Source organism: Corythoichthys intestinalis, chromosome 1 (assembly GCF_030265065.1).
Source record: "Corythoichthys intestinalis isolate RoL2023-P3 chromosome 1, ASM3026506v1, whole genome shotgun sequence".
Taxonomy (NCBI): Eukaryota; Metazoa; Chordata; class Actinopteri; order Syngnathiformes; family Syngnathidae; genus Corythoichthys; species Corythoichthys intestinalis.
Window position 1 is genome coordinate 69,484,352 of NC_080395.1, and position 27,657 is coordinate 69,512,008.

The 27,657-nt window shown below is 40.4% G+C and overlaps 1 protein-coding gene across 1 annotated transcript in view; it reads left to right on the forward strand.

Annotated features, from left to right (window-relative positions):
* The window catches only part of LOC130912442 (phospholipid-transporting ATPase ABCA1-like), a 383,631-nt gene that overhangs the window by 70,067 nt on the left and 285,907 nt on the right, over window positions 1-27,657 (forward strand). The window contains exons 11-14 of the mRNA XM_057830543.1: window positions 20,241-20,429; window positions 21,859-22,078; window positions 22,689-22,907; window positions 26,175-26,373. Of these exons, the coding sequence (XP_057686526.1) occupies window positions 20,241-20,429; window positions 21,859-22,078; window positions 22,689-22,907; window positions 26,175-26,373 (827 nt within the window). The remainder of the gene's footprint in view (window positions 1-20,240; window positions 20,430-21,858; window positions 22,079-22,688; window positions 22,908-26,174; window positions 26,374-27,657) is intronic.

Genomic DNA, 27,657 nt, shown 5'->3' on the forward strand with positions numbered 1-27,657 from the left:
GCTGTTTACCAGCGTTTAAAGTGTCACCTTTTAACCGTGAGTTTGCGTTTTGGAGAACACTGCCAATGTTTTATAGCAGGCTAAAGTAGGTTGTATATTCCTCCATTAGTTTCAATGTAGCACTGCTAACTGTTATGTCGTGTAGTGCATTAAGAACACACACGATCAGCGTGGGTTGATGCGCCTTTTACTACTCAACTGCTCAACTGTGTACAGGTCATTCACTTCCTTGTTTGCCAACGACATCACGGGTCATGTGCCAAAGCTACCAATAACAACACATCTCCCCCCTTAAGAAAAAGTTGTCATTAACCAAATAATACAACAACTAGGTTTACGACCTTATGTAACCAGTTAAACTTCACATTTCTGTAAACATTCACATTTTAAACAATTTTTTTTCCAACAAAATAACAGTCTCTTGTGTTCAACAACTGTCAATGAGTTTCTTGGGAGGCTGAATCGTGCGTTTTGGCCTGCATGGGGTCTTGGCAGGAGAGCTATTGATGCTCGCTGGCACCTCTGGTTCCACGGTGTGCTTCAGGATGTCTCCAGCTTGCTCTGTCATGTCGGGCAGTTCCACTTCTGTCTGACTTGACATTTGTGGTTTGAGATCGACACGGTTTCTTCTCAGAGATCCTCCATGCTCTGTCTGAACTTCATAAGAGCGTGGAGCCACCTCTTTTTGCACTGAACCCTGAAGATTCCAGATGCCGGTCACGTGATCTCTGATCTTGACTTGTTCTCCTGGCCTTAACTCCCGCAGCTTTTTTGCACATTTGTCATGTTGGTGTTTTTGTTTTTCCTTGTCTTTTTCTTTGCAAATTTTGATTTTCTGTAGAGCTGTCCCGACTAGTCGACGTAGTCGACGTCATCGATGACGTAAATCCGTCGACGAGCACAACATGCCGTCGATGGTAAATGAAGGGTTAAAAAAATATATGCGTGGAAAGTTAGAATGTCGGATGCTCTGTTTGCAAGCAGGGAAAGCGGCACAAAGCCAAAAAAAGCGCACCAGAGTGTCCAAAACATTGACTTATTTCAAAGAAACAAAGGAGAGTACACTCTTCTGTCCTGTCTCTTCAGTGCCAAGCTTAGCTGCACGTCGGCCGTGAATAAACACCTCAAGCGCCTTCACGCAGTTTGTAAGTTTTTTTTTTTTTTTCTTTCTTTCATTTTTTTGTACACCAGAGGGTGCTGTCGCCTTACTAAATAATAATGTTTCATTGACAATGGGCCTATAAGTGCTATTAGTATTGTTCTTAATGCTAATTGAAAGGTTTATTTCATGTTATGGTTTATTTTATGGTATAAAAAATTATATAAGGTTAAAAGGTCATAAATATATACAGTATATACAGTGATTGCACTCAAGGGAGAGATTGTCAATGATAAGGTAATAAGGTAAAGGCAATTCATATAGGCAATTCATTGATATATAAATAAGGTTTAAAAGGAAAAATGTGAAAAGTTTTTGTTAATTTCTAATTGTTTTGCTTTATTTGTGTGCGCCGTAGCTCTTACGGTGTGTTTACATCAAGGATGGAATAAAAGTTGTAAACCATCAGTTTAAGAGACCATCTTTTCAATCGGGATGCTACACTAGTTAATTCTATCAGCATTTGAACTCATTGTTTATTTGTGAGTTATTATTGTTATTTACGTGTTTATTTGTACTTTAATAAATGATTTGAGTGTTCCAATATGTTTTTTTTAATTGATAAGCGTCAACAAAAATTTCATTGCTAAATTAGTTAAAAAAATAAAAAAATAAAAAAAATAATTATTAGATTAGTCGACTAATCGTAAAAATAGTCGGCTGACTAATCGGGAGAAAATTAGTAGTTTGGGACAGCCCTAATTTTCTGTGCTCCTTTGGGAGTCAAGAGGTTCTCATGAATTGGCAGATTGGTTCTCAGGCATCGTCCCATAAGCATTTGGGATGGGGACAAGCTGTTCTGCAGTGGCGCACTCCTGTAAATCATCAGGCTGTGATGAAAGTCTTCATTTCCATCATGTGCTTTCTTTATGAGAGCTTTGACCACTTTAACTGAGCTTTCTGCAAGGCCATTGGACCTAGGATAACGTGGGCTAGATGTTATATGTTGAAAATCCCACTCTGTTGCAAAGTCAGCAAATTCACTGCTTGCAAATTGTGGACCATTATCCGATACCAGTTCACATGGGACTCCATGTCTTGCAAACACAGTTTTCAGGAATGCAATGACTGCTTTGCTCGATGTTGTTTGCAAGGTCGCGACCTCTGGGTAGTTTGAGAAGTAGTCTGTCACGACTATGAGGCTCTTTCCATTGCAGTCGAACAGGTCCGCTCCTACTCTGTAGAATGGACTACTTGACACTGGGTAAGTCATAAGTGGCTCGGCCTGTTGCTTTGAACGTTAAGTCAAGCATACCTCGCACGTGGCTGTGGTCTGGCCAATGTCTTGGTGCATTTTCGGCCAGAACATCACTTCACGAGCTCTGCGCTTACACTTTTCTTCCCCTAGGTGCCCTTCATGTATCTTCATCAGCATATCTTTGCGCATTGAAGAAGGGATGACAAACCTGTTGCCCTTGAAGATAATGTTGTCGACCATCGTTAGCTCTGTTTTGCAGGTCCAATAGTCCCGGACTCGCTGTGGACAGTTGTTCTTATGCTCAGGCCAGCCTTGTATGATCACCCTCTTGAGCTCTTTCAATGTCTCGTCATTTTCAGTTTCTCGTTTGAGTTGCTCTGTTTTTTCACTTGATACAGGAAGTGACGTCATGATCATATCAACATATGCTTTTATGTCAGTACATTTTTCTTCATCTGACTTTTCATGCTTGTCAACAGCCCGTGACGGTGTATCAGCTGCAAACATGTATTTTCCAGGAGTATATGTTAATTTCACGTCATGTTTCTGCAGACGTATTAACATACGCTGTATTCTCAGGGGACAGTCTGTCAACGGCTTGGACAATATGGCGACCAAGGGCTTATGGTCTGTCTCCGTTTCTAACCTTCGTCCATATACATATTGGTGGAAACGCTCACATGCATAAGTGGTGGCCAGCAATTCCTTCTCAATTTACGCATTATTGACCTCAGCGCTAGTGAGACCTCTTGACGCGTAGGCCACTGGTTGCCACGTTTCCTCATGCAACTGTAGAACAGCTCCTAAGCCATACTGAGAAGCATCAGCGGAGATTCTTGTCTCTCGTTTAGGATCGTAGAACTTAAGCACGGGCTCTGAGATGAGTATCTTTTTCAGGTTCTGAAAACAGTCCTCTTGCTGTTGTAGCCACATCCACTCATTTTTCTGCTCCAGCAGCGTCCTGAGTGGAGCTGAAATGGCAGACAGCTGGGGTATGAACTTTGCTAGGTACGTGACCATGCCTAAGAAGCGTCTCACCTCGTCCTTGTATTGGGGTCTCTCCATATTGGCTATTGCTGACGTCTTTCTCGGGTCAGGACTCACCCCTTTCTCTGATACAACATCTCTGATGAATGTCACTGACTTGACTGCAAATTCACATTTGTCTCTGTTTAGCTTCAGATCGACACTTCGTGTACGCTCAAGCACTTGTCGTAGTCTTATGTCATGTTCCTCTCGTGTGGACCCCCACACGATGACATCATCCATCATGGTGGTGACACCTGGAATGTGCTCGAACGTGGTGTCAATTGTCTTGTGATAGACCTCTGGAGCCGACAGGATTCCATATGGAAGACTGAGGAATCTGTACCTTCCTTCTGGCGTATTGAAAGTACAGAGCTTTGAGCTAGCGTCATCTAGCTTCATCTGCCAGAACCCTGAATACGCATCTAGTTTACTGAAGCATTTGGCTCCAGCGAACTGAGACATAATTTCCTCACAAGTTGGCAACTTGAAATGCTCTCTTTTGACTGCCTTATTACGATCCCTGGGATCCAAGCATATCTGTAATGCACCATTTTTCTTTTGTAAATGACGAGGGAACTCACCCAATCTGTTGGTTCATTGATTTTCTGTATGACGTTCAGCTTTCCATTCAGGCTAATTAGCCTTTCTCTCAGTGCGAACGTAACTTTTCGGCATGCGTGAACCACCGGTGCGACTGTCTTGTCCACATGTATCTTGTGTACACCTGGCAAGCAGCCTAGCCCCTCAAAAACATCCTTGAACTCCATCATTAAAGTCTCTTGAGCACTATTTTCCATCTCTGTGCTCTTTTTGACTGGTGCCTGTGACGCCACCACAAACACTCTTTTCACGAGATTGTTTCTCACATGCAGTCAGGCCCAGTGTTGGTTGCACATTCTTTTCAACAATTTGCAACTGTGCCTTTAATATCTGGCCTTTGTGCTGGAACGTCGCTATACAGCTGCCTTTAACTGGCACACTTTCTCCAGTGTAACCTGTCACTTTCATTTTCACTGGACAAATTTTGCTTTTTATTTTTAGCGTTTTGTAGTCCACGAAAGACAACAAGTTCACTTGAGCTCCGGTGTCCAATTTAAACGGTATTATTGTCTCATTTACAGTCACTGGAAGAATCCATTCTTCTTTCTCAGCATGGGATGCCTGCACTACATCAACGAAAAACTCGTCTGGTTCCTCATCCACTGTGTGCACTTTTTTTCTTTAGCTCAGCTGTGCAACATTTCGCATAATGGTTTCTTTTCCCACAACTATTGCACATTTTCCCATAAGCTGGACATGCTCTTGGCGCGTGACTGCTTCCGCATTTTTTACAACTGCCTTCCACCATTTTGTCTTTGTTTTGTTTTATTTTGGCGCTTTTTGTGCTGCTCCTTCATTTTTACTGCATGCACCGTCATTTGTTTTCACCAGTTCTTTGACTTGGTCACGTGAAGTCTGTGATGGCCTGCACAAGTCCACTGCCCTATCCAAAGTCAGATCTTTTTCTCTTAGCAATCTCTCAGTGTATTGTCATAAATTCCACAAACTATGCGGTCCTTTATTAGTGAATTTTAGATCATTCGGTGCAATTTGGAAACTGTTATAAATGTCCAACGTGTCTTCCCCAATTACGTGCAAAAAGATTTGAGCTTGTCATTTCTCGTCCCCCTGTCCAGCTCCACTAGCAGCCAGATATATTTCAAATCTCTGCTTGAAACGTTTCCAGTTATCTGCGAGATTTCCACTAAACTACATGGGTGAGGGTGGACTTAGCTTATCCATGACTGTGAGTCTTCCTTCTGCCCTTTTAGCCGACGAATTCTGCGACGATCGCGATGTCTCTGGCACCACCACTTCTCCGTGTTCGCCGAGTTCTCTCCCCCTTTCTACGCTGCCTCTACTGTCACTGTTGCTGCCACTCTCCTCTGCCGCTAGCATAGCACAGTTCGCATTCCCGGCTCGTTGATGCGACCTCACGGCTCAAACTCGCTCACTTCTTATCTTCTTTATATCTCTTTTTCTTTTAAAAGAGTGTCACCATCTGACACCATGTTATGTCGTGTAGTGCATTAAGAACACACACACACGATCAGCGTGGGTTGATGCGCCATTTCGCCGAAAGGTGAGTGATTTTCATGCCTGAAGATATAAAATCCCGTTTAGAATACTTGCTCAAAAGGCGCTCAGTAGGCGCAGGAGGGCCAAGTGTGAACACGGCCTAATACTAAATAAACCATGCTATATGAGCTGATGTTTTGAGCATGCTTGCAGTCGGCAATACTACGAGGCTAACACTGACGTGCGGTCAGGGGAGACAGGTGAGGCACCTGTCATCATGACAAACAAATAATTATAGCATCAAATTTATATTAATATCTGTCCATTGCTCTCTATGTATGACTCATTTCAAACATTTTTTATAGTCAAAATCGCTGAATTTTCCTATTTCCTGTTCAAATAAAGAAATGAAACGAGAGGTGCGGCAGCAACGAGTAAAGCCTCACCTCTGATTGCGCAATCCATAACAAACTGGGTTGATACATGGAATTGGAGCGTGCTGGTTAACGTACATCTGCATGTCGCCATTATAATGTTTCCAGATACGTTTATTTGACCTGATTTTCTTCAGTCTGGCTAATGTCTTTAACCCTTAAAGTTTAATGTTTGTTAGCGACATATGTAGTTTTGCTGATTAGGAAATAAAACCGCAGTGAAAAGGCACAGGTTGCGGCAGATAGTACTCTGCCGCACTGCTAGGGGGCATACGTGAAACTGGACTTTCTGTTAAAAGTGGACGCGGTTAACACAACGCTGGAGCTAAAAGGTTTGCTTCAAACTACGGGACAGAGGATAACTCGCGCTTTTTAAACGGACTGGTACACCCGAAAAGACTGGCTATGCGGCTGTCCTTTGAAAAATCGCCTTTGCTGCTTTCCCTGCCTTTTTTTCTCAACTTGTGCCAATGTCTGGACTAACATGAGATATTGTAACATTAAAAAACTACCACGAAGCCTCAGCAAACATGAGAGCTCGACCACTCACATTCAAAGCCTGATTGCTTTAAAAACTTTTGGAAGCTCAAGGATCGATTTGGCTTTGACGAACAGCGGAAGCTCAACGGTAGCCTCCTCAACGCCAAGGTAAAGGAACACCGAAAGAGTTTGAAAGACCTCATTAATGCAACCTGCATCCTAGCTAAACAGGAGTTAACTAGGGCTGTCCCAAACGACTAATTTTCTCCCGATTAGTCAGCCGACTATTTTTACGATTAGTCGACTAATCTAATAATTATTTATTTATTTATTTATTTTTTTAAAACTAATTTAGCAATGAAATTTTTGTTGACGCTTATCAATTAAAAAAAAACATATTGGAACACTCAAATCATTTATTAAAGTACAAATAAACACGTAAATAACAATAATAAATCACAAATAAACAATGAGTTCAAATGCTGATAGAATTAACTAGTGTAGCATCCCGATTGAAAAGATGGTCTCTTAAACTGATGGTTTACAACTTTTATTCCATCCATGATGTAAACACACCGTAAGAGCTACGGCGCACACAAATAAAGCAACACAATTAGAAATTAACAAAAACTTTTCACATTTTTCCTTTTAAACCTTATTTATATATCAATGAATTGCCTATATGAATTGCCTTTACCTTATTACCTTATCACTGACAATCTCTCCCTTGAGTGCAATCACTGTATATACTGTATATATTTATGACCTTTTAACCTTATATAATTTTCTATACCATAAAATAAACCATAACATGAAATAAACCTTTCAATTAGCATTAAGAACAATACTAATAGCACTTATAGGCCCATTGTCAATGAAACATTATTATTTAGTAAGGCGACAGCACCCTCTGGTGTACAAAAAATGAAAGAAAAAAAAAAAAAAAACCTTACAAACTGCGTGAAGGCGCTTGAGGTGTTTATTCACGGCCGACGTGCAGCTAAGCTTTGCACTGAAGAGACAGGACAGAAGAGTGTACTCTCCTTTGTTTCTTTGAAATAAGTCAGTGTTTTGGACACTCTGGTGCGCTTTTTTTGGCTTTGTGCCGCTTTCCCTGCTTGCAAACAGAGCATCCGACATTCTAACTTTCCACGCATATATTTTTTTAACCCTTCATTTACCGTCGACGGCATGTTGTGCTCGTCGACGGATTTACGTCATCGATGACGTCGACTACGTCGACTAGTCGGGACAGCTCTAGAGTTAACATTTCGTAGTAACGATGAGCTTGTAAGCTCTTCTAAACGTGGCATATATGTAGAACGATTACTTGGTTTTGCTGAGAAAGATGAAAGGTTAGCTAGACATTTGGACACATCCACTTTGTTTTCTGGCTTGTCAAATAGAACACAGAACGATCTAATTGAAGCAATCCTCTCCATTGAGGCGGAGAGATTTTTTTTAAAGTAAAGGAAAATAAGGAGGACTTTTACAAAAAGGGCGTAGGTTTGCATAGGGACGGTAGGGACATAACACTACCAACTTTTCAGGATGCTAAAATTGTCCCCACCAACTTTTAAGCAACCTTACCTTTTTTGCATGATATGAATGTTCAGTTATATAGAGAATTTAGATCTTTCAATAGTTCCATATGTTGTAAGGATAAAATTGACCCTACCATTATTAAGTGAATTATTTTCATTGTGTTTATGTTTGCTAATAAAAACCAGACATTTATTAAGGAAGTTTTCAAAATGTTTCTTTAGTATTTTTTGAAAACAAAGGTTTGAATCGAACAGTGTATCATCTGAACCAATGCACGTAAAAGTTATTATCAGTAGATAAGGATTTATTTTGCATTGATCATTTTGCCTATTAATTAATTAGGTTCATATACATGAGAAATGTGGCCCTTTGCCCCCTTCATCCAATCTGTTTGGTCTAATTAATGTCCCGTCCCCAGCAAAAAGTGTACCTACATGCAGGTTATGCTGTTATAGCGTCCCTACGAATGTTGAGACCAAACCTATGCCCTTCCAAAGTAACGCCGTTTTTTGTGGTGAAGGACAGGCGGAAGACCACAAACAGTTTTCATTTCAATCTTATTAAAAAAAACAACAAAAAAAGAGCTTAGACCAAGAAAAATACAATAGAATATTTAAAAAGTAAATTTTGGCCTTAAATAAAATATTCTTTGTTTTTCTTTTCACACTTTTTGTTCAGCAATCTGTAATAAATTGATTAAAGCATCAGAATTTAAAGTTTTAAAAACAACTGAATATTTCACTAAAGGTCAGAATTGAATTCTGTGGTTTTGTACACCACTCTTTACTCTCATTTATGTTGCATGAATTATAGAATGGCAACGGCCAACACATTGAGGGTGTAGAGCAAATGCATGTTATTTTCTTACTTTTACGTATCGATAATATGTACCGTGTTTTGTGAAGAATGCTGAGGAGATATGAAATAACCAGTAGCCAATTGAGTAAGCTACCCTTTTTGGTTTATATATTTGGAAATCTGACACTAAAGGAGTCAGTGCCTCACCAACCATGAACCTCACCGCAAGTCACTGGAGGCTAACAAGATGATCTCCTGCTGCTTGTTATGGGAACTGATAGGCCGTCAGGTCACCTACCTTTTCGTTCAGTTTCGCTCCACTACCAGGGGCACTAAATAATTTTTTCTTCATAAAATAGATTTATTAGTTCTAAGTAAGAATCCGTGGAGTTCACCCTCTGAAAACGTGCCCATTTTTTGTTCACGGTGATGAAACCCCGGGAGTATTTTGCGTTGAGGCGCATTGCTCTCTGGTGTGCGCGTAGTGCCATTAGGTCCGGAGTGGTGTGATTTTGGTCACATGAGCCAATCAGGTAGCCCCTTTCCCCTCACCATAACAACCAGATATAAAAAATGGCGACTACCTCGTCGGAGAGCGAAGAAGCGCGAATGGAGAAAAAAGTTAAACAGAGAGCGCAGAAAATGGGAAATAAACGATCCCATATGCATCTTTTTTTCTGTGAAGAATGAAGACGTCTTGGACTTCACTTTTCAACGGTGGAACACGTACAGAACCTTCTTAAAAAAGTGACTGTCTTCACGGCGCTAACAAGGATCTTGCAGGAATATACAAACATTGCGTGGATATGGATTTTGAAAATATTCCTGGCGACGCTGGATTCCACACTACATGCTACCGGCGTGAGAAAAAATCCGCACGTGCTGGGGGAGAGCCATCTGCAGCCGCGAGCCATTCCGACCCCCCTGCGAGTACGAGCGAAGTTGCAGAAGCGTCTGAAACTCCCAGAAAAAAATTTCGTTCCCGTTCTGGTTTGCCCATCGCTTCTGCTGGCCCTGTCCTTCCGGCCATCTGCATCATTTGTAAAAAAAAAAAAAAAAAAGTGTCAAAAGTATGCTCGTTTGGGATCGGAAGGCAAATGGCAGCGGGATCATCTCGCCAAAGCAGAGGCATTGTCGGCAGGTATGTGCCTCACACACGCGCCCATTTTTATTTACAGTAGGACCGATATTTATTAATGGACTGAAAATACTTTGTTGATAAGTTAATTTTTAAGGCTATAGTTTAGTAAAAATGCGAGCTGCTGAATGATTTATCGAGTGAATCCAGTAGTTGTTACCAAACTCGGGTTAGCTGTGCCCCTCACAGTCATAGATCAAAGCTACAAACACCACCACCACCACCACCACCCCCGTCCCACTCTCACAACCTCAACAAACCCTTTACTTTTAAATCTGTGATGCGTATATACTGTGAAAAGCGGTGATGTGACAATAATACTTATTTATAATATAATACTATAATACTTAATTCTTTTTTTGTGTAAAGGCCGGTTGCTGCAGGCAGCAGAGATAAAGAAAGACTCTTCAATCCTTCTACATATCAAAGACTGTTGCAATGGAGGTGCGATACCATAAGTCCTGTTACCGAGATTACACCAGGTTCCTAACCAAGTCAACAGCAACAGAAACTGCAACGAGGGACGAAGAAATGTGAGTTATTACATTGCACTATTCCATTGACACTTTGCTAAAATTACACATTCCAAAGGTAAAGCATTGGTCAACAACATGTCACCTGTATTCTGCTTGCCTTTAGCCAAAGCATTGAAAGCGTTACTCTTTGCACATCCTAAGTATGTGTGTGTTTCAGACAACCCTGTGCTGAGAGCTACAAACTCTTTTGTGAACAAGTGGTCCGTCAAAGGATTATCGTTGACAAAGAAGTGCTCAGAATGGATAAGCTAAGAAGGTTGTTCGTGAACACCATGAAGAACCATTAGTATCTTGATGCTTCAGACTACAGGTAATTATGAATCTTCATACTAAAAACTTTTTTTTTTTAAAATGTATTTAGTCTCTAAAAAAAGGCTTTGAGAGAATGTTTAATTTTGTTTTCTTTGGTGTATTTGTGTGAATGAGAAATATAAGCGCAAGAGTGAATGTGGGTGTGTGTGATGTGAATATGTGTGTCTTGTGCTCATCTTTCCCTTTGTTTCAGGTAGGTTTTGCTGAAAAGAAGATTGAAGCGTGATTTCCCCCAGTTGGTTTTTCACACCCCTTTCCAGCGCGCCATGTCTGAAATGTTTTTTTTGTTGTTTTTTTTTTTGAGACATTATCAACAACAGACAAACTTTTAGACAGGATACCTCAGTCTTCGGCTACATTAGCAACCAAATCTACTGAGGTAAGCCAAAGAAAGTGACACTGAACAAATGGCTAGCACAACATCTGGTTGGAAAACCAGCTCTTGGCCCAAGTGTTTGTTCAGCCCTCATTGGCATCCATACATTCACAGGTTGTGACTCGACCAGTGCCTTTCATGGCAAGGGCAAAACAAAGACATTTTCTCTTGCTTGTCAGCAAGAAGAATACCTGACTGCGTTTACAGATCTGGGTAGTAGTTTTAACCTTGACCAGTCTACATTTGAGGTATTGAGCAAATATGTGTGCCAACTGTATGGCCAGTCAACTGCCAAAAATGTCAACGATGCAAGATACAAGGCATTCTGTATGGCATCATCAGCTTTGCCAGAACTGTCCATTCCTCCAAGTGATGCTCTCTTCCAACACAGCAAAAGGGCAAACTACCAAGCAGCAGTAATGCGACATTCTCTGACTGGTATGATGTGTGCCCCTTCACCAATTGGCAATGGATGGGACATTGAGGATGTTGACTTAACAGTAAAATGGATGACTTGAAATCCTGCCCCACATAGTGTGCTACAGGTAGTCCACTGTGGTTGCAAGATAAGCAAGTGTGAGACTGAAAGATGTTCACTCTTGTCTGAAAAAATGTCTTGTACAGATTTATGCCACTGCCAGAACTGTGAAAATATTAGAGCTGAAACGAATACTCGAGCAACTCGAGTAACTCGAGTTTAAAAACTGATCCGAGTAATTTTATTCACCTCGAGTAATCGTTTATTTTGACAGCTCTAAGCATCACGTTTTGCTCGGACTACTTTTAATGCGGGACAACGCGCTGATGTCACGTGCGTAGAGAAAGAAGCAAAAAAAAAATAATAATAACTTACTCCAGCCGACAGCTGCTACAAACGACGCCGACATTGCTAAATACTAGCCCGCACGATGTTACGTTGGTGGCAGGTAGTGTCTGATGAGTCTCATAGAAATCACATGTATGTTGAACTAGATGCGCAATGACTGACTCAGCCGCGTCTGGGCAGCGTTAGCAAACAGCCGCCATCTTAAAGGAGTAAAGCGCTATGCGCTAATAATGAGCGCTAAACGCTAATACATAAGATTAATGTTACTGTCTTAAGCTCAAGTAACGTTAGCCCTGCGGAGGGTTAGGTTTCTAATAATTAGGACCACTTTCGATGCGTGGCTAACGTGTCTTACATACAGGCTTTAACATAACAGCGTTGTGGAGTGATGAGGGTGTAAAATAAAAACTCAATAATGCTAACTATCAATTTCAGCTCAGTAGTCATTGCTGGATAAAACACCAAGTAGCACTGGTTCCTAATGTGCCTGTATCATTTATCAACATTTATTTTGAACACTGCAAAAACTCAAAATCCTATCAGGACTTACAGTTTAGACTAACTTAAAACTTAATTAGAACTTAAAAATGGCTTGACACAAATAATAATAATAATAGTAAGAAAAATACATTTTATTTCTAGAGCACTTTTCAAACACACAAAGACGCTTGCTTCACAAGAGACATGGAATCACAGTATGATAAAAAGGTATTAAAAGGATAAAAAATTAAAAGCACAATAAAAAGAAGTAAAAATATGACAGCTAAGGGGTTGAGGTGGGTAAGAAAGAGTGAACAGGTGTGTTTACAAATAGAAATTCAATTGAAACGTGGGGAAAAAAATCTTTTAAGTGATGTGTGTTATCAAGCGTAACGGCATTTGTATGTATATATGTATATATATATATATATATATATATATATATATATATATATTTTTTAATAAGATCTAAAGATTTTTTGAGTGAAAGCAGTGAATTAGTCTTTTTTTATTCTAGTTACATCTGAGATGCAATTGTTGGCTGTTTTCAAGAATATACTTCGAAAATAAAGACATTGATTGACTGAAAATGGTTCAAGATTAGATGAAATGTCTTGTTTTCTCATGTATATTTATAATTGCTCTTCACCTAAAAATATATTTGTTTTATCCGATTACTCTATTAATCGATAGAATTTTCAGTCGATTACTAAAATATTCGATAGCTGCAGCCCTAGAAAATATTTCAAAGGAAACAGAAAGAGGCACATGGGATAATGACACTGATGATAGTGATATTGATGAGTAATCACCCACCATGTAAAATCTGTCCTATGTTTTGATTCATTATCAAGATGGTACTCTCCATTTTAACACTTTTAAAACAAACAAAAAAATGTCTGTATTCCCTTTTCCCAAAAGATAGATAGACCTTTGTTCAATTTGACTGCCAAAAAAGATGGATGTTCCAATGAAGTGCCATGGTGTATATGGTGGGGTGGGTGTGTAAATGACATGCTGTGACATAATCTGACACTTTAATAAATACTATTTGTTACAAATATCTGGGCTCTTAATGCATCTTTTTTCATCCAGTCCATTTTGCCTTGTTCCAGTTTTGAGGTGCATGGTATTATTTTCAGCCATTTTTGGCCAATGTGTGCTGCTTCTTGTGTACCTTTATTACACAGTAGGTTGTGAATTGTTTTCATATTTAAAACATAAGCTTTTAGATAAATGTAACATATGTGCTCCATGTGCTGGTGTCACCTCTAGTTGAAGTGATTTTTTTTTGCACAGATTTACTACATTTAATGACCTAAATTCACATTTGAGTATACTAAACCACCAATACTTGTTTCTGATATTAGGTACATGTATGTATGACATTTGAGAAAGATTTTGTGTTGCCAAATTTAATGTAAGACATTTTACAACCAGAAATGGCAGCACCAGATTTTCGTTTTTTGTTATTTCCCTATATATATATATTCCTGGCTTTTGACAAAATTGGTGCAGGGAAACGTTGGGTGAACCTTTAACCCAAAGTTCAGAAGGGTATAATCAAAAAATGCATTGAACAAGTAGTGCCCGACAGTGGAACGAAACTCATTTTCTAGGCACTTTTTCAGGGTCCACCCCAAGGCCTATGAGTTTACATTTACAACACAAAATCAAGTTCACACGCACAAACACAAACAAATTTCTTTCAAGATTTAAAGTTTAAAAGAGTGGGTACTTAATTGACGATATCTGTCACTAGTTATAACATTCCTAATCTGTCTGTAATCTTCGGATTGCATATGACTTTCTTCAGAGATTCTGTCTCCATTCGAGTTTCTCCCGCGATTGTCTTCTTGAAGGTCTTCTGTCGCAACTAGGATGTTTATGCAGCGAATAGGGTTACAGTGGCGAGTAGCGCCATCGACTGTCGGAGAGTTTGAAAAAGAAACGAACGAGTCTCGGCCCAAAATCATAATGTTTTTTTGCGTGAGAAATTGGATGTGTGGCGTGTGTGCGTGAGAAAACAGGCGATTGCGTGTGTCTCACGCTCAAAGCGTGAGAGTTGGCAGCTCTGTGGTACGGTTCCATTGAATTGTTTTTAAACAAGAATAACGTATCAAAAGGCTTGTCCATTAAATCCTTCATTGAGTGACTACCCTGGTGGGTAAGAAATTCAGCAGGAGGGCGGGTGAGAGGCTTTACGTGATCAGATCGAGACAGGTCTATAAAATACTGTTTTTTTAATTGGAAAAAAAATCCGCGATGGACAGAGGGCGCGAAGTTTGAAGCACGAAGTAGCGGGGGATCACTGTAATTCTTGCATTTTGTGAAGCGGAGAGATAAATTATTACAGTGTGTGGAAAGATGGCTACACTAGAGGTGTGCATCAGCACTGCCCTCACGATTCGATTCGATTACGATTCGAAGGGCCACGATTCGATCCGATTCGATTCAGAGGGTCACGATTCGATTCGGTTCGATTCGGTAATGAATCGCGATGCATTAAAGCCTGGGATGCATTAAAATTCTAAAGCAAAGCATATTTTTCGTGAATCATGAGGCAACACAAGCGGTCAGACATTAAACAACTTTTTATTGGCTCTTGTTTCACTCCTGGTTGAAGTCAAATCAAAATACTTTCAGATATATATATTTAAAAAAATAAATAACAGATCACAGCATTTAATTAGTGCTTTGAATGAGACCAGGGCTTTCTCTTTTTTTACACACAGTAGCAGCCTTTCACACAGTGCAATATCTGAACTCCTGTGCAAAATCAGTAATAACAGTCACTGTATTTTAGTCACAACGACCCATCAATAAAAATATTCAAGTAAATATTAAAGAAAACGACAAAATATTGTAGTGCAGCAGCATCTTTATCGCAACATCAATCCAGGGAATGGATTGATATTTAAATGTAAAGTAGCTCCCTTTACAGAAGAGCCTAGATCTTGAGCCCGAACCCAACCCGACCAGACCCGACCGAATTTCGGGCCGGGTCGGGCCCAAAATGTCAATCATTTACGTTCGGGCCGGACTGCTCTCTCGCTAACTTTTTTTTTTTGAATAAATATATATTTGTATATTAAAACGATGTATGGATGTTAAAATAAGGAATACTTGTTATAAAATAAATAAATTGGATAAAAAAGAAGGCGCGTTGGTAATCACAAACATGAGCCAGTGCATTGTTTGCGCACATGAACGCCGTGGCCCCGCCCTCCTTTTAATCTTCCCCACCCGCTCTTGGCGCTCTCCGCGAGTCTGCAACCCTGTATCCTGGTATTTCCTTTTTGAATTTCGATATAGAGCCGCAAGAGGTGAAAAGCAAATTAAAGACTGTGGGATTAAAAAGGCAAGAATCCACGAGTGGTGTGTGGAAAGGATTTACATTGATAGTGGAAGATGTTACAGAAAACTGTCGGCCTTGCCGAATGCAACAAATGTGGCGCTTTGCTCCCGTACGAAAGCAGAAAGACTGGCACATTGACGCTGAGCTGGCATTTTAAAAACTGTACTGGCCTAAAAGATATTAGTCAAACATTGTTATTATCATTTGTTTCAAGGGCTGCACCTCTTCGTGCTAATAAGCAAGACATCGTGCAGTTCGTGGTGTTCCTTAAAACGTCATTATTTTGTTTCAGTGCTGCTTAAGAAAGGTTGTTCTTTTGTGTGTTCTGATGCGAGTCATTACAATAAAGAATGTTATTTAAATGGTAAATGGTGTTATATAGCGCTTTTCCACCTTTCAAGGCGCTCAAAAGTATTTGTTTATTTTTGAATATGCTGCTGTTCCTCTCCTTGTCAGAGAGGCGCGTATAGTGAGCACAATATCCCACACAGAAATATATTTAACAAACCTTTCCAGCGTTATTTCGTTGTGTAAATGCATTTATAGTTATAATTAAAACATGTAGACTATTTAAACATTAAGAAAACTTGACGCGAGGAAATGACGCATGAACTATCCACCTGATAGAACAGACACACAAATATAAACGATATAAATGTTTATTGAATATGCATCTTACAGTCTTGTTTATCTGGGAGAATTTGTTACAAAAGACAGGTTTTAATTTATCATTATGCACAAAGGCATCGCCCCAGTTGTGATCACACAAAACGCAACCACGCATTGCATCCCCGCATTTGCTCCTCCTGCTGAGTCCTCACAAATAAAATGGGCTCGAGCCTACAAATAAAACGTAAAATTTCGGGCTCGCTGCCTTTAATACACGGGGTCGGGGTCGGACTGTTTTTTTTAGGCCTGAACTAAACTCTAAACGAGAGAGCAGAGAGATAGGACATAACATAACAATGGCTGAAGCGGAGAAAATGGGAGCGAGAAAGATTATTGATGCAACTAACACATTGAAAGCAGACATCTGGAGACATTTTGGCTTCTACGAGGTTGGTGGGAAATTTGACCAGAGTTATGTGGTGTGTAAAAAATTAAACATGAGAATAATAATACAAATGGGGAAACCAAATCCGTTGCATCACCGGAATTGCGCAGGGAAGATTTTTGAATGTACTTATATATTTTAAAATGCGCTGAATCGATTCGGCTTGTTGCCCGCATCGAATCGAATCGTCCATGCCCCTCATCGGGATGCATCGCCGCATCGATTATTGTTGACACCCTTAGGCTACACAACTAATTTTCTCTACTTGCGTCTGTGCGACCATTAAATTTGCTGTATAAAAAAATTGTGAATATTTTGTCTGACAACCTTCTCACCTCAGTATTTGGTGATAACCAACATGAGCCGTTATAGAGTAAAAATGTGTGGAATTGGTGACATTTACTTTCCGCCAGTTTACACTAAATTTTCTCCTTCCAACTTTATATTTCAGATGAGAGGCTGCAGTGGTCATTGTAAAAGAAAACTTAGTCCATCACAATAGATGAAGAATAGTATAAAAAGTACAGTTTTTGCACTTTTTCCAAGTACATTCGTACCTCGACATACGATCGCTTCGACACGATCTTTTCGAGATCCGACGTAAAATTTGACTCGACATTTATTTCTACATTCGACGACATGCTCTAAATACGACGATCTATGACAGCACCGCCGTTTCTTTGTTTTCCCGCAAGACGGACGCATGGCAGATTTTCTTGTGAGAGAAATCAACATGGGTTCCTGCAATTTTAGCGCAGGTGGTGAAAAAAAGGTGATGTGTACAGTTACCATTGACATGAAGACAGATATGATAGAAAAAATGAGCGTGAGGTGCGCATCCGTGATATGGCTTGCTCAACAATCCAGCCGTAGACATCTATAACCAGGGGTGCACATAAGTGGTCCGCATGCGCGCATGCGTACCGGACATAGACAAACGCGCTGGCCCTCAACGGCTTCCATACGCTTTTGCGTACCAATGGCTGACCATAAGCCTGTCGCAATATGCAATAATTCCATTTATCACGTGATATATAAAAATGAAGGCGGTAATTTTCCCGCCGCGACTTATTGCCTCGCGTGCACGTGTGTGCGCGCGTGCGGCAGACGTGCTGTTAAAAGTTCGGATTCCTCGTTACCAACTACGCAAAATGCATCTTCGTTCCAAGTCCGGCAAAAACTAGCGCCGGAGCCAATCGTTCCCATTATATCCTGTTGTTCAACGTATACCGGCCGCATCAGTGCTCCGGAGTGACTGTGGACGATCTACAGCGCGCCGGTGTCGTTGACGTGTGGGCGCTCCCGTCAGGAGTGACATTTCACGCGGGTGGCTGTTTTTCGGCACACGCCGGATATTTACAACGAAGTCCGCCAAAACATTGTTACCGACTAGGCTGCTACGAACAACCTCGCTTTGACAATAAACAGCTGAATGAAATTAAGAGCGCTGTGTCATATGCTGGTGTTGTGTAGTAATGAGCAGACGTGACTTCAGCGGCGCTTGTTAACTTTTTTAATGCACGCACACACTAGATATCATGAAATGGCACACTAGATGTGCTACGTCCCATGCCATTGGCTACGTGAGCACAGAGTGATTATGACGTAGTCAATATACTACATCGATGAATTCTAAACTGTCATGACTGAATGGAAGTTAAGAAGGCCAAATCATTCCATACCAGTGACTACAGATAATGTTGCAAATATTGTTATTTCAGTACGTGACACAGATGGATTCGGACAACAAATAGGATGTCTTGCTCATGTAGTAAACTTAGCTGTTAAGAAAGCTGTAGCAATCAACAGTGTGCCTTGCCTCACTTTACCAACTGTAAAGATTGTTCTCAGCTCTTTTGTACAAACATTTTTCAGATCAGTAAGAAGTAAGCACATACAGTAAATATTATGCACTAAAATACATGTTTATATGATGGCAATTTAATTTTTGCTCGCTAGCAAAAAAAAAAAAAAAATAACCGAAACAAAAAATGTAATTTTTTTTTTTTTTTTTTTTTACAGAGCATTAAATGTATTGAATCGGATCGAAAATCGTGACCCCGTATCAAAAATCGTACCGAACCGTGACTTAACTGTATCGTTGCATCCCTATGGAACACCATTGCAGAAGCTATGACGGGGAAAAGTTTTCATTTGCCTAAATGCTTAAGTTATTAAGTGCAATTTTTTTTTCTCTTTTTTTTTTTTTTTTAACACATTTTATTTATTCTGTGGTGCTGTGCGGTATCAATATTGTTGTCTTTTTTTACTTAAGAGGCATGGTCTATTGTTTTTAGTTGTGATTTCTTAAAATATTTTTGAATTTATCTATGAATGTATACTGTATTCTCACTGTGTTATTGTAAATTGGTTGAAAAGAAATTGGGGGGGCGCAATAATATCGCATATCGTAATAATTTATGAGAATAATTATCGCACACTAATACTTGTTATCGCGACAGGCCTAGCTGACCACTGTATTTGCGGCGGACACGAGAAAACTTATGAGGAGTTAATGTGAGAGCCGCATATGAATGCCCTTTATTTTGAATTAGTGCTTTTATGTTTATTACTTTACATTTCACTTCAAAGTAATGGCAATTTTGTTGTGCCAGTTGATGTTAATCAAGCGTTAATTGTTTATATAATTAATTAAAGGTAATTGGCTCTAAGTAAAGCTTGTCATAATTTTATCGCATCAGGCGGGTCGGCTCTCAAGCTCAATGAGGACCAAGTCACATCTCCAGGTCCTCCTCTGAGAACCTGGGCAAAAAAATTATGTGAACCCCTGCCTATAACGGTCCTCCTCCGTTCTATAAGTTAAGGTGGCAATTATTATTGTGGTAACATCGCCAAGGAAATTCCCAGCTTCTTCAGGTTTCTAATTATTTATTCCATCAACTTGTGCCTAATGTCCCCCGCAGCAAATGAACAACGTGAAAGTGAAACTAAAAAGGCTCACTAATAAGTCAGACACGCGATGCGTTCAGGTAAACTACGCAAACACATTCGCCACATTAGAACCCGGTTTGTAACATTATTACAGGTATTATTATCATTATGGCTATCATTATTATTATTATTATTCCCATTTTTATTCATAATGTATTTGTTTTGTTCTTTGTTATTGATATTTGCAATTGAAGCATCAGTATTAAGAATTTAGTGTAGGTTTTCAGGCTATGGAACAAATTAATGGAATCATAATCCTCCTCGACATACAATCATTTCAACTTACAAAAAAGGTCCAGGAACAAATTAACTTCGTATGTAGAGGTACCACTGTAAATATCTTCAAATATGCTAAATGTATTTAAAAACTAATCTTTTTCTTTTTCCAAAATTTGTATGTCAAGGAGACTCTTTGACATCCTAATTTCCTTGAAGGAGTACTTTTACAATTTCAGAGCTGATTGATTATGTTTGTTATTTTCTGTTTCTCATTCTAATTTTCTCCAGTCCTTGGATACCTGGTCAATTTAAAGAATGGAACTGGCCACATGAGTACGAGAACTACCCTAGCGGTGGCTTTGTGCATCTTCAGCACATGGTGGAGATGGCCTTGATTGAAAAACTGACAAACCAGACACCAAACACTGGCCTCTACTATAAGCAAATGCCATTCCCCTGCTTTAGGTCTACTGCTTAGTAAGTCCTTCATTTTCAGATTCAGAATGTTGATACTTGAACCCAAATTATTCAGGACTTCTTTTTTGTGCTGAAAGTCAATGACAGTCTGAGATTCAATACGAGGATGGTGTCTTTTCAAATCTAATTTAATGCAAACGCTTATCCTTGTGGTTCTACTAGTATAGAACTGCTATCATTCCAGGCTTCAATTGAAAAAGTTTTTTCTCAATGGTAAAATATAAGGGCCATTTACATGGTGATGCTGCGACACCAAGACGCAACGATTGTGTTGCGGAGTGGCCTCGCCTTTACACAGTGACGGCGAAAACGGAAGGTGAAGTTTCAAACTTTTGATTATAACTTCCAAAGTGTAACGCGGGGCTTGGTCCGCAAGCATATGAATGGAATGCTCTCACTCCGATGACGTCAGCACTCGCACTAGGATCTTTGGGCATGCGCAGTCGCTGTTACTAAACATTCAGTAACAGTTGGCTTACTGAAGCGGATACAGCACACGCAAGCCTCCATAGCACCCTAGGCCTTCCCTCCCTTCACCTACTTGGACATCAACTGATACAATGAACTCACTCAAATTGATAATATGTGAAAATCCATGGCAATCAATGACTTTTGAACGAAATGCGTAAGACTATGACTGGACTGATACACAATATGCTGTTTGTGCGACCCGGGCTGATGGGGGACGGGTTTCCGATAAGCATTTGCTTTTCCCGTCTTCCTTGTCTGTCTTCATCTTTCCTTCGGGTAAAAATTCCACACTCTGAAACTGTTAATGATTTTGATGATGATGATGATGACAATGACAATAAATTCATTCATTCAGAGCGGCAAACATGGCGGAATGTTGGCTTTTATTTACTATTTTTATTTTAATGTTTTATGTTCGTGTGTTGTGCCTTTTTAAGCAAAAGAATATACCAAGTGGACGCCATTGCTTTAACCATGTAAATGCAAACATGAAATGGGTCGTGTTCTGTTTTTGTCGGAGCGTCACCGTGTAAACGGCCCCATTGACAATTGAAATGTTCACCCTGATTATTAGTTTTAATATTTTCCTTGTGCCAGTTAGCTGTGGTCACATAGTCTCAATTGTGGATAAAGGTATCCCTTGCGTTTAATTTTTGTGTCAACAAAACCTAATATGCTTACCATAAAGTGCACTGCAATTTTCACCCCTTCTGTTTAATTTTTGTGTCAACAAAAGCTGAATATGCTTACAATAGAGTACACTGCAATTTTCACACAGCTTTTGTATTGAATCTCAAAAGAATGTGCAAGTGTTCAAATTGTTCCGACTGTTCAGTGTATTGTATTTAATTTTCATTCTTACAAATATATTTATACCATGTCAAGTGTAATTTATTATAAAATACATTTTAATTTGACAATGCTTTCACCATCTAAAACTAAATTTTGTTCCCCACAGTTTTACACAACTTGATTATGGCATTCCAATTTTAACTGTACTGGTTTGGATGTTTAACGTCGCAGTGACAATTAATGACTTGGTCAGTGAGAAAGAAGCCCGTCTGAAAGAAACCATGAAAATGATGGGACTGAAAACAGCAACACTGTGGCTCAGCTGGTTCATCACCAGTCTTGTGCCTTACCTGCTGAGTACAGTAATAATGGTCATGCTATTTAAGGCAAGTCAACTTCACACAGGAAAGCTGTAGTTGAATCCTTGATCGCAGAACTTTGACAGCTATTACATAAAAAATTTTTTTTAAAAAATAACTTTTTTTTTTTTAATTGTTAAATTTTGTCACTGATTACCTGAACCCAGTGGTCTCCAAACTATTCCACATAGGGCCGCAGTGGGTGCAGGATTTTGTTCCAACAAAACAAGACGACACCTTTGCATCAATCTGGTGTTTTACAAGTGTTATCAGTGTATTGCAGTCAGGTGCTACTTGTTTTAGCAGAAACCTTATTGGTCAAACTGTCTGTGCTCGATCGGTATGAACAAAAACCAGGACCCACAACGGCCCTTGAGGACCGGTTTGGCAAATGCAGTGGTTTGCCACTGCGACTGCGCCGTGGCATGGTGTCTGGTGTACAATGGAAAATCATCCTCTTTCACCTACTGATGAAATAATAATGAAGGTGGATGGTTTTCTGCGGCACACTGGACGCAGCGCTTTAGCACGGGTATGCGGCACACTGGTTGAGAAACGGTTGAAAAACACTGGACTCTTTCTTCATGCTATTTCTTCGTGCCTAGTAATGAAATGTTTTTCCCTTTCTTTTCTCCAGTTGGGTGACATCCTACCACAAAGCAATTGGATGGTCATATTTATTTTCCTGATTTCATTTGCCTCGGCAAATATCACGCTGTGTTTTCTCATCAGTACTTTGTTCTCCAATGCCACCAGGGCTGCCGCATGTGGGGCGGTCTCATACCTATGCTTAATATTTGCATACATGCCATTTATGTCCTGGCAAAACATCCCTAGTACCACTAAATTTTTCGCTGTAAGTGAACATAATGCTTACCTTCTCAATGGAATGAGCTGTACAGTGTATTACAAAAGTGAGTACACCCCCGCATTTCTGCAGATATTTAAGTATATCTTTTCATGGGACAATGACAAAATGACACTTTGACACAATGAAAAGTAGTCTGTGTGCAGCTTATATAATAGAGTTAATATATTTTCCCCTCAAAATATAGCCATTAATATCTCAACCCCTGGCAACAAAAGTGAAAAAAAACGTACATCCGTAAATGTCCAAATTGAATACAGCTTGTCATTTTCCCTCCAAAATGTCATGTCACTTGTTACAGGAGCGCTGTAAGCATTGCTGCAGAGATTGAAGAGATGGGGTGGGGTCAGACTGTTAGGCTGCATTCACACCAGCCGTGAAATAACGCGTGACAACGCGTGACGCGCGCGTTGCCGTCGCCAAAAGCATTCACACCGAGGTCTCGACAAGTCAGCCCGCGAGACTGAACTACTTCCGGTTCAGCCCTTGTTGTGTATCCAGTGAAACCATTAAGACGCATCGGTGAAAATGGCATAGAGAAGATGTCGATGATCGTGAGACTTGCTGCTCTATATTTAGTGATAAAAGTTAACAGAAGGAGAGGTCAACGCCGGCGCAGGATGTGGGTTCACAGCATAATTCGACAGCACCGCCAACTTGGTGAGTACCACCGGCTGTCCAATGAAATGCGCCTGGATGAAAGCTGCTTTCAGCGGTACAAAGCATCTTGTGTTCTTCACAATTACATTAGAAAATCCACACCAGGAACAGCTGAAACACCGAATGCCAAAGCTAATTTTGATTGCCATCCTCTCTCTGATGTTAGCAGACTTTTCTGCCAACAACGCAATGCGAGAGGCCATTGCAGTGCGGGAAGCATTCACCGTATATTTCACCAATGAAGTTGAGTTACAGTAGCAAGACAGTAAATTGTTTATTAAGTTTTAATCAATACCCCCCATGGACTACATTTACCATGCCTGCATTTTCTGTAATGGCGTGCCCTTTTATTAAAATCCACTTGTACTGGCAACTCTTGTTCTGTGTGTGCAGTAATTAGACCCTGGAAAAGACAAAACATGGTGTTGTAGTTGGCAGTTGTATAATATTGATTTCAACATGCAAGTTAATGATGTGATGTTAGATACATTTCTTGGTGTATTAATCGATGACAAGATCTGCTGGAACCCCTACATTAGCTATGTACGAGCCAATCTATCACCAAGTATTTCAATTCTTGCTAAGGCCTGTCATCTCTTGAACACACAATCATTACAAACTCTATACAATTCATTACGTTCCTTGCGTTTAACCACCTGTTTGAAAACTACTCCTTTATTCAATTTTTAGTTGATGCCTGATGTTTTAATGCTCATATAAATTAAAATAGAAATTATGGTATAATAAATGAAAACGAAAGTTACGTATGTAACTACGGTTCTATGAATCCCGAATGACCGCCAGAGGCGGTGCTGAAAGCACTGAATGATCCCTTCGCGCATGCGCAGTGCAAGTAATACCAAAGAAGTCACCTGTGACCCCAGGTTGACCCCCCTGCCAGGGTATGTTCCGGCGTCAACCTAGTACCAGCCCCTACAGAACCTTCTCGCGTGTGGCATGAGGATTCTGAGTGACGGAACGCTCTGGCGGTCATTCGGGATTCATAGAACCGTAGTTACATACGTAACTTTCGCTCTATTTCATCCCTGCTGACCGCCAGAGGCGGTGCTGAAAGCACTGAATGACCAATACCAGCGGGGTCACGAAGAAACAGACACAAACCTCACAGGGAAGCCCCCTCCGAGCCGAAGACCGCACCCAGCGGGTGGGGAGTGGTGACGTCCAAACATCAACAACAGAAACCTTACATGCAATCGAAACTTTATGCACATGCAAACGAACCAATATTGGTAGAGGTCTTTCTCGATGCTACAAATTTATCAAGGAACGCCATCAATGTCGTGCATTTCCATGTCGGCCGGTGCCGAACCAGCCGCTGCGCCGCTAGATAATTGTAAACAAATAAAGCATAGCAGTTTTCCCGTTTTGTCCGAGTTGTAGTAAGTTGTTGGCTTAAAGTACTGTAGCCCGTAATTTAGCGTTTGCTACCTTTTTTGCGTTAGCTGCGGCGTTAAGTACTTAATAGAAACATTGAGCATATAATTTATTTACCTCTAGGCAGCATCATTCTTGTTCCTGTCTTTTTATGTTGGCAACGTTGTGTTGTAAAGGACAGTATGGTCACTCAAAGCAATTATCAAAGCGCCTTCCATTTTCTGAGTAGTTCGAAATGTTTGGACTTGTGTTCACCGGATGTGGCAGGTTTCCCGTTCTGGGGCAGCTAAAGTCACGTGAATGAGAAAACGTTCCCCCTCGACGCCGAACTCTGTCGGAGAAAGTTCAACCAAACCATCTCCTTGCGGCGCGTTAAATTTGACGTGCAACAGTCGATTTGGCGTCATCGCGACGCGAGGCAGCTTGCCGCGCCTATTCGCGCGTTTACATTGATTTTCATTGGAAACCCGACGCGCCACAAGCAAATGACGCGGCCGGTGTGAATGTAGCTTTAGTGCTCAGACCATATGCCGCACTCGACATCAAATTGGATTGCATGGCTTTCACCCCAGGAGAAAGCCTCTTCTGAAGATGGTGCACAAGAAAGTCAGCCGGTCTCATCAGACCATAGGACATGGTTCCAGTAATGCATGTGCTTTGTTGACATGTATTCAGCAAATGTTTGCGGGCTGACTTGTGTACCGTCTACAGAAGAGGCTTCCTCCTGGGGTGACAGCCTTGCACACCAATTTGATGTCGAGTGCGGCGTATGGTCTGAGCACTAACAGGCTGACCCCACCCCCACCTATTCAATTTCTGCACTGCAGCAATGCTGACAGCACTCCTGTAATGAGTCACATGACATTTTGGAGGAAAAATGACAAGCCGCACTCAATTTGGATATTTAGGGATGTACGTTTTTTCAAAGGGGTGTACTCACTTTTGTTGCCAGGGGTTTAGATATTAATGCCTATATTTTGAGCTATTTTGAGGGGAAAATAACACTTATTATGTAAGCTACACACAGACTACTTTTCATTTTGTGAAAGTATCATGTTGTCAGTGTTGTCCCATGAAAAGATATACTTAATTATCTGCAGAAGAGGGGTTTACTCATTTTTGTGATACACTGTATTTGCTCAAATATTTTTGCAAGTCAATTTTGTTTTTTAACCTTTTATCGCAACCTTCTTTTTTCAGAGCTTTGTGTGTCATGTGGCCTTTGGTTTTGGTTGCCATCATATAATAGATTCTGAGATAACAGGCGATGGGGTCCAATGGTCCAATTTGCTGTCCAGTGATGGAGATTCATACAACTTCCATACATGTGTAGCAATGCTTTTTGTGGACGCCTTCCTCTATGCTACAGCAGCCTGGTACATTGAAGCAGTGTTCCCGGGTATGATTCCATTTTACTTTATTTTTACAAGACTTAATTATATACATTTATATACACTACACATTTTATGGCTGTTTTGCAGAATTTTTTTGACACCCGTCAGCATTTTACATACGATTTCTCCAATTCATATTTAACTTCCCTCTAGGGTTGCCACCTTTCAGAAATAAGAAATATGGGACGCCCTCATCACAACCCAAAGCTGTACAGGCAGAGAAAAAAAGATACATTTCTATGCATTTTAGGAGTTTTCGGGATGTATCTATTCATTTATATTCCGTATTAGTTCAATACGGGATGCAGCATTTAATTCCCAATTTCGGATCGTTCCTTATTTTAAGGGACAGGTTGCAACCCTACTTCCCTCATTTTTTCCATCATACAAGGTATTACTGTTCATCATACTTGTCATTTGAACATTTTTTACAATTCAACATTTTTAATTAAAAAAAAAAAAAGCATCCCTTAATTCAATGTACGGTGGGGCAAATAAGTATTTAGTCAACCACTAAGTTCTCCCACTTGAAAATATTAGAGAGGCCTGTAACTGTCAACATGGGTAAACCTCAACCATGAGAGACAGAATGTGGGAAAAAAACCCAGAAAATCACGTTGTTTGATTTTTAAAGAATTTATTTGCAAATAATGGTGAAAAATAGACATTTGGTCAATACCAAAAGTTGATCTCAATACCCTATATGTACCCTTTGTTGGCAATAACGTAGGCCAAACGTTTTCTGTAACTCTTCACAAGCTTTTCACACATTGTTGCTGGTATTTTGGCCCATTCCTCCATGCAGATCTCCTCTAGAGCAGTGATGTTTTGGGGCTGTCATTGGGCAACACGGACTTTCAACTCCCTCCACAGATTTTCTATAGGGTTGAGACCTGGAGACTGGCTAGGCCACTCCAGGTCCTTAAAATGCTTCTTACGAAGCTACTCCTTTGTTGCACTGGCTGTGTGTTAGGGATCATTGTCTTGCAAGACCCAACCATGTCTCATCTTCAATGCCCTTGCTGATGGAAGGAGATTTTCACTCAAAATCTCTCGATACATGGCCCCATTCATTCTTTCCTTTACTTAGATCAGTCGTCCTGGTCCCAGGCCCGGATTAAGGTGGGTCTGGGCCCCGGGGCAAGGAGATTGCAAGGGCCCCCCGTCCCGCTCCGAGCCCATAAAAGTATTTGGCCTCTTTTATCTCACTGATAATCGCTTCCTTTGTTCTTTCTCCCATTAAGTGGATAAATTCCCCACAGATTGTGGATGAGAGATAGGACACAGAG